Genomic DNA, 13,477 nt, shown 5'->3' with positions numbered 1-13,477 from the left:
TGTATCAAAAATAAATGGCGACACAAAAACGAAACTAAAGACGACAAGACATCATCACCAAAAACAAAAATGGTATCGATACGCTTTCGTATGAAGACATTCGTCGCTAAACAGCAGCATACTATAATATTAGGCTCTTCTGACCAATTTTCAGAGATGAAGTAATTGGATAATCCCTTTCCTAATAAGCATTTTATCTCTTCATCCCGAAGGCAGACGCAAACACCGATTTGATTTTTGTTATATTGAAATATTTAAGTGTAAATTTTAGAATGAATTTTAAAATCGAATGTATTATTTCCATTAGAAACAAAGGACACAAATTGTATTTTTCATGATTTTACCTATGAAAACATATTTAAATGAGTTTTTGTTTATTTCATCCTTTATTCGTTATTTCAAGGAGGTAGACATAGGGTTAGGAACACAACTCTTAAAAATCATTGGAACGTTTGTGTTCAGCATTTTACATCACTCCCATGTAAGCATCAAAGAAACATGGACTTAATTGATTCTGTTTCAAATGGAAGCTTGATAGACTTTGGTGAAATTGAATATGATACAAACATATCACTGATTTTAAGAGTAATGTCCCTTACCTCAGGTCTACCTCCTTAAAATAGAAACCTTATTGTAATCGCATCTAGTTAGTTACTGTTATAACGATCTAACTTGTTATTAGTTTATGCCGAAACTTCCAACTTTAATACTGGCAAAACCTGGAATATCTCAAAGAATGCATCAGCGCATCGTGTTTCGCAATGATGGTATCATATTAAATCTAATAAATCATATCTCTACTTATTTAAGGATAGTTTTCTATGTACTTTATTATCGAAAGAGAGCGAGCTCAAATACGTCGTCGATACATTCTAACTGCTGCATACGCCATCAAATACGCATTTTCTGAAGGATAAGGGACTTTTGTTTATAATAAAGAAAACATGTAATTCTTTATTAGTTCAGCAAAGCCTTTCACTTACTTTCAACTTTACCAAGTGGCAAAAGTGAATGTTAACACATTTTCTAATTCACTTATGGTTTTAAGTAGCTGTCTTTGTAAGAATCATGCAAAATCTGAAAAATGTAATACACCCCAAAAAAGGCTACATACTTTTATTTTTGTAATTAAGTTGTTTTATGGGTCTATACTATGAAATGTGTAATTATTCATTCAAATCTGCCTGCTCTTAGGAGATAATCCACACTGAAAATCCAGTAGATTCTATTGTATTTGTGCGCCATTTACAGAGTTATCTCCCTTAATTTTGAAATCTACAGTGCATTCTATATAATTTTAATCTCCTAAGAACACGGGTTATAAGAAAAACCACATGTTAATTTCTGTTTACTATGACATTTCAAACAAAATATAAAAAAAAAATAAAAATATGTAGGTTTTTCACCCATGAATCACATTTTGCATGATCCTTAGCTGGAGTGCTACTTAACTTTTACATTTGCACCATAAGAAGAAGATTTTTAACAAGTATTTACAGCAATACATTTACTTTTAAATGAGCTAAATATAACGTACATATATTTTTATTAACTCTAGTCTAGTAATTAAGTATATGTGAAATGAAGAAGCAGTATTATAAAAATCATACAGTGGCGATTCATGCATGTAAAAAAAACTCACCTAATTCACACACTTTTATTTCTTATTTAGAAGCAGTTCACGACCACATAACCAGTCTAAGTTTGTCACTGTATCTGCACTTTCGTTATGAAAGTTATATAGATGATGTATGATATTGGCAATTAGCTGAAATTATCGTTCTTGATTTGGTTTGAGTTGGTAAATTTTAATGGTAGATGAATACATTTTTATCTCAAAAACACGCATCAGAATTCTGAAAGGCCTATCGTAATGCGCAAATATAGCATATGTAAACCTAAAAAGCATTGTGAATTGTTTACTACGTGGGTTTTTCTCTACGCTATGAATCACAGTTTCTATAGCCATTGTCTGAATTTTATACTAAAAGTTTGTTGCTATTATCACTTCAGATTTGTTATGGTCGTCAACACAATTTGATTGACCGATATGAAGTTTCTAACTCACTGTTTTTTCAATTAAATTTTAGTTGCGTAAATTTATTTTTTCCACAATGGCCAAACTATACAGCTGTATCTGTGTAAATATTATTTTGGAGCCAGCATCAGCCTGCTCCGTCGTGCGAGCCTTTCCTTGCCATAAATGTCATTCACTGAAGAATCATGCTTGGCCTCGAGCTGATATTTTTCATCCTGTTGGGGTGTTATCTAGTTGACGTATTCACTATATCAATTTTCGTTACAATTTCCTTACATAGTTAAGGTCATCTCCACCTGTTTAATGCTATATATCGTCTTTGATATACAGCAGACCTTTTCACAAAAAAGTTGTAAGTGTACCATTTATCGCCAGGTATGACGTCGAAATGCATTTTCGTCTGTGACGTCATGAGTTATGATCAACTACACTCTTTCGAGATTTTGTGAAATTGAAACATTTTTTGTACTATCAAAATATGTATTATGCGAAATGCTTACCTTTGATGCAGTTTTATGGCCAAGAAATTAATATTCATATTCTCTTTATAATTTATATCCTGTTTTAATGCAATGTCCCTTAGGATAGCCTAATTTTTATTTAACCATAAATATTTCCAAGAAAGAAATTTCAGAAAATTATAATAATGATATCACAATTTTCAGAAAATAAGTTTACTTTTAGGCACGATTCGTCTTTATCTTATGTGGTAATTACATGATAATTTGAAAGCTAATTTCTTTGTGTGATCCTGCCGTTTTACAATCGACTCAATTCCGGTTAAGCTCGTGAGTATAGAAAAAAGATTTATACAAGTCGCAAAAAAATAAACTACAATTGCAAAATTTAGCTCTCCTTTCGTACGCCAGTAGTTTATGTACCTCATAGTTATACTAAATTAAAATTGATATGAGAGTCATAGGTTCATTATGATATACTGGTTATATCAATATACTTGCTATACAAACACAGAAATAAAAGATTTTAGTAAATGTCGAAAACCTTGCCGAGTATAATGGTTTGTAGCAGGTTCACATATTGTCTAGATGTGGTGCAAACTGACTAAAGCACTGGCTTTCAAATGAAGCTAACACTTTTATTACATTACTTATGCATTTCATAGAAGGTCAAACTCGTGTACAATTGCATCACAACTGTACCAAGAACCGCTTCCATAGAATGTATTGCTCGACTCTATATATTGGATTGGTCACGAAAGCGGATGTTAAATAACTTTCATTTTTTAAGCATTGGGTATAAATCCATCTGAGAATCAGATCAATATAGTAAAAGTGATGTTCAATCAGTGCACCTATGCATAAAGTATGTTTCATAGGTATTATTAATGCAAGTAATCAATTTAATGTCCTGATAGGGGGATTACAACCTGACTGACTCTTACATGAACATGTATCACGCAGTAGTCACAGACATGCTTCTCTTATGATGGGCTAATTCGACCAAAATGAAAATAATAAAGTTATTGTAAATGTTTAAAATATATTAATTGAATTTGACTTAATTGAAATGAGTTTTAGGTAAATGACCTTTCAAAATAATTTGTTTACGTTTCCTATTCCAAATGTTCTGAACATAAACATTTACAAATTTGAATTATTCTGGTATGAAGTTGTTTATCAGAACTCGTTGCTCGACAAATTTGGTTTTGTATGAATCTCATTGATTTCGTCAATGCCAATATCAAAAGTAAAATGTAAAGTGACATTGCAGTTAATCTGTTGCTCCTAAATTTAGATAAATTGACTTTTTACATGATTTTTCACATGAAGCTACAAACGTCACGTAAAATAAATAACAAATAAAGTTTACATGAATATCAAGTGTAGTAACCATGCAAACTAATTAAATGCTACACGAGAAACAGAACAACTGTATGCTTTCTTTAACGAGACTATCCTTTAACCTCATACAAACATATTTAGGAACAAAAAAATAAAAATACAATCAAAGGGCATAGCCGTCTCTTACACATGGATTGTGACAAAAACTGACCGACGAAAGACGCATAAAATTGTTGAATTTTTTTTCAACACTTCACTTAATCCAGCGATAACAATTTAAGTATCCGTCTTTGTAAGAATCATGCAAATCTGTAATATGTGATACACCCCGGAAAAGCTATATATTTGTTTTTTATTTTTGTAATTAAGTTGCGTTGTAGGTCTTTAAAATGAAATTTATAGTTATTCATATCAATCTGTCTTCTCTTAGGAAATAATCCACATCGACAAGTCAACAGTTTCTATTGAATTTTAGTATCAATTACAGAGTTATCTCCCTTACATTACGATTCTACATAAATTTTATCTCCTAAAAACACGCTTTCTATGAAAAACTATATGTTAATTTCTGTTTACTATGGCATTTAAAACAAACTATCAAAAATAATAATATGTCGACTTTCCAACCATGAATCATATTTTAGCATGATTCTTAGCTGGAGTACTGCTTAAAAAACGGGAAAAAACACCCATCTAACCTGTTATTCTTTTTTAGATACATTCAAACATCAACAAAACAATATAATTTTTTGTCAGTTCAGTAGGATTAACCGATTCATTATGACCTATAATGGCTCAGTTTAGTCCTTCTAAAGAAGTGCCTTAGTATACATGTGTACGAAAAGAAAATCAGTTACAATAGTAGTGGATGTCGGTTTAAGTTAATACTTCACACTTTTAGACGAGTAACAAACACGATCTAAAGAAAATGTGTCCATTTGCAGTCTCTGCAACTGACAGATTACGAACAAGCGCAGTAATACAAAAAGATGTTATTATTTTTATTTTCGACTGAACATGTAAAATACATATTGATATTGTTTGAAAACGATCCCTGATACGGATATCTGTTATAGAACAAACTGTAAGCGACATTTCCTCAATGTTTTGTTGCCTTGGTTTCTCTGCAGAAGTTCTATGATCTATGTTTTAAATTTACATGAAAACATTTCCTTACATCATCACTATTCATTGTTTGTATTTTCTATTGCATTCGAAATCAAGTAATTAGTGACAATACAAAAGGAGGTCTTCCACTCAATCAAACCAATTTGTCCATAATCAGTATTAATTGATACGCTATTGAAAACCTCAGAAAAGCATCATTAAATGTGTTTGTGATAAACTTCCCAACTGCAGTATAAGAGCGATTTGTTCAACTTGTCAAAGAGTAATCAAGGAAACCAAGAATCCAGCGGAAATCAAAAGAATGTAAACTAGGGATAAAGGCCAGACATGGAAAACAGACAAACGCACAAAGAATATGAATAACCAAAATATTACATACAAAGTAACATAAGTAAATGAGCAACTCGGACTACAATGAACACTGGGGCCATGGACCACGGACCAGGTACTCCGGTAGGGTTAGAATCTTCTCCTTTTCTATAAACACCCGTCGAGTTGCTCATTAAAAGCCAAGTCCAGGGTAGACAAAATAGGAAAGGAAAACTATGACACGTTGAACAAATAAGTTTTCATGGTGCAGATGGATACAATGTAATGATTCATGAGTTCATGATGACGTCCATAAAATTTCTGTAGTGATAACTCCAAACTTGTAGCAACATAACCCTGTTTCAGAAGCCTAATTTTAACAAGTCTAGCGCGATATAAAAAGTAGTCTCGGCAAGCTCTTGAATAACTTATGAGTTGTGATATGAACACTCCATACGCAGGTGCTCAAGCGATGTTACCACAGATGAAAGGAAAGTTGACAATTCTGAATGAAAAGTCATTATGTTTGTCGTAAAGTTTGGTCAATATGTTTTCTTTACCGTCGATTAAGTGTAGGTCAAGATATGAGGCTGACTTCACAGTCTCTGTAGTATCCTTTATCTCAAGTTCTTTGGGGTAGATGCGATGTATCAAATCCCCAAATTTGAAATTGTGTAAAGATAATACGTCATCTATATAGCGGAAACTGAGATTTTAAAGGATCTAGCTAAACGACATTCCTTCCTTCGGATCAGATCAGCTATTAAGTAAGACTCATAAGAGTGAAGGAATAAGTCAGCAAGGAAAGGAGCACAATTTGTTCCCATTGGAATGCCGACCGTTTGTTGAAAGAGTAATCAAGGGAACCAAGGTTATAGCAGTAATCAAAAGAATGTAATCCAGGGACAAAGACCAGACATGGAAAACAGACACAACACAGAACATAGAGTAACTAAAATCATACATACAAAGTAACAAAAGCAAATGAGCAACTCGGACTCAACTAAAAACTGGGAGCATGGACCAGGTGCACCGGTAGGGTAAGCGTCCTCTGCTTTTCTAGAAACATCCGCCGAGTTGCTCATAAAAAGTCAAGTCCGGGGTAGACAAACGAGGAAAGGAAAACCATGACCCGTTGAATAAATCAGTTTTCATGGTGCTGATGGATACACCATAACGATTCACGAGTTCATGATGACGACCATTAAACTTCTGTAGTGATGACTTCAATCTTGTAGCAACATAACCCTGTTCCAGAAGCCTATTTGTCAGAGTTGTAGTGCGATACAAAAAGTCTGCGTAGTCCTGGCAAGCTCTGGCATAACGTATGAGTTGTGATATGAACAAAACACGTCCACCACACTGGACAAATATGTTGTCGATTAAAAATTCCAGCATTTTGTAAGCATCTTCTTCTGAATATTTGGAGGATGATTTCTTATAAAGTATGAGGAATCTCTACCAAAAAGTATATATTTGTATCTAGATGTACCATCTTTTTTTGGAAAAAACAACGACGCATAATGTTTTTAAGTCGGGATTTTAACTGAGTATGTGGAATAGAAGTATACAGTGTTGAAAAATCATATGTTTTAATCCTATTATATTCTGATAATAGTCTTTCGAATTTTTCAGGATCCACATTGAATTAATACCACTACGGAAGTGACAAGTGTTATGGTAGGACTGGAGTATAGGAAAATGAAATAACCGGTATTGATTTGTCTTTGAAATATGGGGAAAATTTGTTAGTGACGTTTGTGTGGTGGAGAATTTTAGTCAAATTAATTATATTTACATATAACAAACATATACCTTTGTTGACCAACGGTAGTGGAAGAAATGGTCGTTTTTCTTGAGATTTAACATAAACTGATTTAAAGGGTCTGTGGAAACTAATATCCAAAAATGATGGCCAAAAGTATGTAGGTAGTTCAGAAACAGGAGTGTTAAGACTTGTATTGTAAAGGGAGTGTAGTAAAGTCAGCGGTATAGATTAGAGTTATGTTCTAATGTGATGAAGTCAAAGAAGTTTATGTATGAAAGTTAGAAAATCATCTATGGACATATCATTCGCAGTAGAGATGGCCATGAATCCTAATCCGTCTCGGATTTTTGTCAAATAAATTCATCAAATTTACGTTCTTGTTATATTGGATTGAAAGGTTTCCTATGCTTTGATGTTGTCATTGAACCGGTGAGCCATTTGCAGTACCTATTCTGCGTATCCAGTAATCCTTTATTTTCATGAAATATGCTTTACTTAGGACAGGACTGTTCGTTGGATGGTATATTTTTTTTTCAAAGAGAGGATTGAATGATCCTGCTTCCTGTTGATTAAAATGTTTATAAAATGTCAGGACTTTGTTGGTACTAATTCCCAAACGTTGACCGCACATTTGTTTCTTTAATTATTCCCGTGTTATTTCTGACATATATTAGACCACATAAGTTGCATTCTAATCCGTAGATATCATGACTTCTTGTGTGAAAGGTTTGAATCGTAAAGATACTGACGAAAAAAGAGTCGGTTATGAGATTGGTTCATTGTTTGCAATTTCTACCTCCACATTTTGATATAGTACAATTTGGTTCGTCGTCGTTGTAGTCAAAGATATCATTTAAATTGATAGAATTTAAATTTTACTCTTACGATTTTTTGTGAAAAGGGCTACAGAATTTTTTTACTAGATAAAATGTTAAGCAGACTGAACATGCGAAACTTCTAGAGGTGTGAATATATATTATGTTTTATTCTATTCATTTTAGCATCGTACATTCTAAACAACAATTTTTAAAGATTATGATTATCTATTTCGAATATTGTAATTGACGTTGTCGGTGGAATGTCACTATTTGCAATGTCAATGTCCTTAGGACTTTTATTTGTTTTGTGAGTGAATGGTGTGATTTTGATCATCAATAAACTCTGGGGATAAAGTGTTAATCATATAATAAAAATACAACGGTGCATCCCAATGGACTTTACTATGGGTATTAGGTAAAAGCGTAATGGAATATTGGAAATCGAGATGGTATAGAGGAGGTATGCATTTTTCAAAGGCTTTAAGTAGTAAAAATCAAAGGTAAGAATGTTTAAGGTGAACATGGTGAAACAGAAATCTCATTTTCTATTGAATTAAAATAATATCTATACTAAACTTCTAAACCTTTTTCAGATTTTCACGATAAATGCCGTTAGCCTTTTTCCGAGTAAATATTTTAAAGTGTATAATTAAACACATGGAATCGTTATTTGTATTTAAACCCAAATATCTTATTGCCATTTTAATCGATGATTTTAATATATTTGATGTTTTCTCCTCACTGCGAAATGAGTTTTTATCGTATGAGTTCATTTGTATAATACGTAAAAATAGCCACAGTTCCGTCATTTTCTATTCTAAGATTAACAGGTATTGTTGTGGATGATAATTATATGTCTAATCATATCTTAACACATTTAAACATATATATATTTTGTAAGTTATAATTTAAATGGTTTTGGGTATTTGTCCCAGATTTATGGATATTGTATCCTTCCTTTTTATTTCATGTCCATTTTATGACTTTTACACCCACTAGAAAGTCCCGAAGGCTAGCGATTGCTTTTATTCTCGCATTCCTAGTATTGGGAAGGAATTCTCATGTTTGAAGCAAAGTTATACAATAGCGATAATACTTATTACTTGAAAGCATGATACGTACCGCATTGTCTTCTTATATACTTAACACCCTTTAAAGAGCAGATGGAAAGAGAAGTACTATAACCCTCTCAATTTATTTCTTCAAAGCCGATAGAGTATCTTATGTATAACAATATGAAAATTATGTAATATTTCTACATTTTATAAAAAAAATTGTCGTACTACTTTTAATGTTTGCCAAATTCTATTTTGTAGTATGGTATTAGTGGACCTTTTTGGTACGCAGCTGGAGCTTCAATACAAATACTCCTGTTCTCAGTTATATCAGCCCAGCTCAAAATACGTGCCCCTGGAGCTAAAACATTTCTGCAAGTCATAAGAGCAAGATTTGACAAGAAGACACATATTACTTTTTGTATATTCGGATTATTAACAAATATCATTGTAACTGCAATGCTTATGTTAGGTAAGTAACAATAAATATGCCCTAATACAACCAGCATGCATGCTAGCATAATTGGTTCAGTTATTATTGGAAACAGTTATTTGGGCAATAGAAATTGTGAGGTTTTTTTTTTTTGGTTCGTTTTGTTTTGTTTTGTTTGTTTTTGTTTTTTGTTCTTTTTTTCGACTTTTATTCTTTTTTATACATAAAACAAAGCTTATACTGTTAATCAAAAGTGAATAATAAACACTTTTAACTATATTCAAAATGACGGTGAATTACTTCTTGGTAACTTAACTAAATGTATGATGATTGGCGAATGGTACATGGATTCTGAAAATCGTACTACGCCTCTAGTCGGTCATTCTTTCTCAATTAGATAATTCTGCTGAGGATCGTTGATGAAAAATTGAACATGATTTTTTTATGCTGAAACAATTCAACTTGAGAACTTTGAATAAGTGGTCTATGCATGTTTTAGTTTCCGCTATATAGATGACGTATTATCGATAAACAATACTAGTTTCGGGGACTAAATACATCGCATCTACCCCAAAGAACTTGAGATAAAGGATACTACAGACACTGTGAAGTCAGCCTCATATCTTGACCTACACTTAGAGATCGATCGTAAGGGAAAACTGTCGACCAAACTTTTCGACAAACGTGATGACATTTCATTCAGAATTGTCAACTTTCTTTTCATCTGTGGCAACATCCCTTCAGCACCTGCGTATGGAGTTTTAATATCACAACTCATACGTTATGCCAGAGCTTGCCATAACTACGCAGCAGACTTTTTGTATAACGCTAGGACTCTTACAGTTAGGCTTCTTGAACAGGGTTATGTTGCTACAAGATTGAAGTCGTCACTACAGAAGTATTATGGTCGACATCATGAACTCGTGGATTGTTATGGTGTATCAATCATGAAAACTGATTTCATCATCGTGTCATAGTTGTCTTTTCCTTTTTCGTCTACTCCTGACTTGACTTTTATGAGCAACTCGGGGAGCGTTTCTAGAAAAGCAGAGGACGCTAACCTTACCATTGCACCTGGTCCATGCTCCCAATTTTAGTGGAGTACGAGTTGCTCATTTGCTTTTCTTACTTTGTATATATTATTTTAGTTACTTAATTTCTTTGTTGTGTATGTCTGTTTTCCAAGATTGGTCTTTATTCCCGGATTACTTTCTTTTGATTACCGCTAGAACCTTTGTTTCCTTGATTACTCTTTAATAACTAGATAAAAAACATTAATTTAAAAATAACCGCTGATTTATTGGGAAACATGTAATTAACAAATCTTAACTTTCACATATGCGTTTTATAATACTTACAGGACTGTTGAAATCGAAAAAAGTCAAAATAAGGTCACAAGTGTCATTAAACGCCAAAATGTATTGATTACATGGAACATGTTCCGTAAACGATTTGAATCTCGAGGCTTCCTTAACGAACGACCTTAATTTGTATATTCACGATAACCAATTGATAATCCTATAATTATATAAATTTTCTCACAGAACTGTTTTGAATATCATACAAAATCCAAGTGATTTGATTGGTAAGTTGATATTTCAAACCATCATTGAGGTCAAATAAAGTTAATGCCACGTCAGAAGCGGTGTGCCATTATTGCGGGGGAAAGGCCCTAAATTTAACTATAAAATGTAAATTATCAAAATTTATTTCACAGGAAACATTCGACGTTTCATTGATATCTATATATTAGATAGAGTTAAATAATACAACAATGTTCATTTCCACAGAAATTTAAGCGTATAATTTAACAACTAATTTTTATCGAGTTACCTACGTCTAATCTAGCAAAACGAACAACTGATACACCTTCATCTGGTTCATACTCAGACCTTACTTTGAGCGCGGGTATTGTCAAATTAACTTCTCAATTAGGTGAATATTCAGCCTTTGTTTAGTTTACAAAAAGTTTAGTGACTTTACAAAAAGGATAGGACACAAGTTTTACTAAATGTAGATATTTCCGATTTTCAATCTCATATATTTGTAAAATTATTTGATATTTTATTAGGAACGTCGTAATATCGTGTTAACGCGTTCAGAGAGAAATACATTTTATTTCTATTGAAATCTTCTAAGTAAATTGTTTGCCATATGTTAATTTTTTACTGTTTTTGGAGATTAAGTCACGATCAAATTCTCTTATTTAAAAAAAATAGACGGTGGTGTATGTTTTATGGTGATTTTTTGTTACCGTACTCTAAATTGTCAATTTTGGATATTTGTTGGCTATTTCCAAGTTATCTACTAGGATTACAACACAATACTAAATAAAAATGAATGATTACGTCCTAACGTCAATATTGTTTGACACGTGTCATGGAAGTGCTTTATTGCGCCTAGATTATTATCGAATTATACTTGCAATATGGCAGGTGCCACTGACAAAAACTAGACATGCTTACCCTTCCGGAGCGCTTGACGTCATCCTAGGTTTTTTTGTTGGAATTGATATTGCTAGAGCTCAAGTTTTAGATGGGTCTCTCAGGACTTTATTTTCCAAATTTTAAATGTATTACAAGTTCACTTCACTAACAAAAAGCTTAGGAAACCCATGTTTAAAAGGGTAATGTAGAAACTACACAGACTATGGAACTAATCATTGAATGTTTTTAATGAAATTGAATGTACGAATTAGATTCAATAATAATGTCGCTTTTGCTTTTATTTTTTACTATTTAGCCTCTTTTGAAGTTCATTAACCTTCAAATCGAGGTCACAAGCTATCTGTGTTCTGATTAACCATAAAACATAGAAGTTATGGGTTTGGTATAATTTAGTGTATATAAGCCTGATCTTTAGTAGTACGGCAAAACAACCGTATTTCCTGAAATATAACTAAAACACGCGATAATTATTTTCCAGTCAAAGCATACATGAAAACTAATGAGTTCAGTCCAAATCACAGTGTGATATGTCGGTATTTTGGATTATTGAATTTAACTTTAATTCTGAAGCACTAAGCTTTGTTGTAAATTTAGCAGTTATGAAAGATCACATAATTTACAATATTTATTCATCGTAATTATTTCTACTAGTATGTTTGTTAGACTTACATACTGCTACAATGTACATGCTGTGAAATGCAGCAACTGGCAGTTTTACTTCTAATAGACGTATGGCAAATTTTGTAAGATTAGGCTCGTCGGCAGTATGAGTACTGGGTAAGTATTGTTATTCGTTGGGTACCAATTTTCGTGGATTTTGGGTTTTGGTTAACAAAGAAATTTGGTTCTCAACGGAAAGAAAATATTCCATTCCAATGTATGACAGAGTTGTCAAACCCACGAATTCAAGAATCAATGAACTGATCATTTACCCCTAAACCACGAAAATTGGTATCCACGAATTTAAGTACTATCATAGAACCACACGATTGCTCTTTCTCTATCTAAAAGACCTATGCCTACTACTTGTTTTTTCTCTATATTTTTATGTTTTTTCAATCTTTACTTCTCCGTTTCATCTTTGCCTCATTTATCATACAAATGGATTTTCCGTTCATTGTGTATTTCATTTTATAGGTGGGGCAGCAGTTTTAACCAGCCTTGTTAAAGGATTAAGCGTTGAGTTTTCTACTGTTTTGGTTGCTGCGGTTATTGGCACCTACACTTTTATTGGAGGACTTGGGGCTACATTTTATGTGTCCTACTTCAACACAGCATTAATTTACATTATCATGTTGATCATCATACATAAAGTCTATAATGATGGAGATAATGTGACCAATCCATTAGGTAATGTATAATAGAGATTGTTCTCGAAAGGGTTATAAAACGAATAATGAACTAGCAAAACCTCCTGGCAATAGTCAGAAGGAAAGGTCAAAAGGTCAATAAAGGAAATTCACATTGCCAATTGAACTATCAAGGCAAAAATAAAAAAATGGCAAAAAGTGCTATGGCACTGATTGGATACAGGTATTTGAACAAGTTAAATCCAGTTTTAGAGCGCACCAAATTAGTTGTCCAAAAAGTTAAGTTTATTGATCAATGTTTTACGTAGAATTTAAAATCTTATCATTCGAATTACCTGCCTGATAATCCACACAATATATGGTAGAAAT

General features: G+C 32.6%; 1 protein-coding gene across 1 annotated transcript in view; it reads left to right on the top strand.

Moving 5' to 3' along the window:
• Positions 1–13,477, top strand: part of LOC148601061 (uncharacterized) — a 53,936-nt gene that overhangs the window by 25,351 nt on the left and 15,108 nt on the right. The window contains exons 3-4 of the mRNA XM_088555549.1: positions 9,180–9,390; positions 12,936–13,148. Of these exons, the coding sequence (XP_088411675.1) occupies positions 9,180–9,390; positions 12,936–13,148 (424 nt within the window). The remainder of the gene's footprint in view (positions 1–9,179; positions 9,391–12,935; positions 13,149–13,477) is intronic.

This window comes from Perna viridis, chromosome 12 (assembly GCF_037379345.1).
Source record: "Perna viridis isolate PV_CMFRI_1.1 ecotype Kerala chromosome 12, ASM3737934v1, whole genome shotgun sequence".
Classification (NCBI taxonomy): Eukaryota; Metazoa; Mollusca; class Bivalvia; order Mytilida; family Mytilidae; genus Perna; species Perna viridis.
This window is presented reverse-complemented; position numbering and strand designations above follow the sequence as displayed.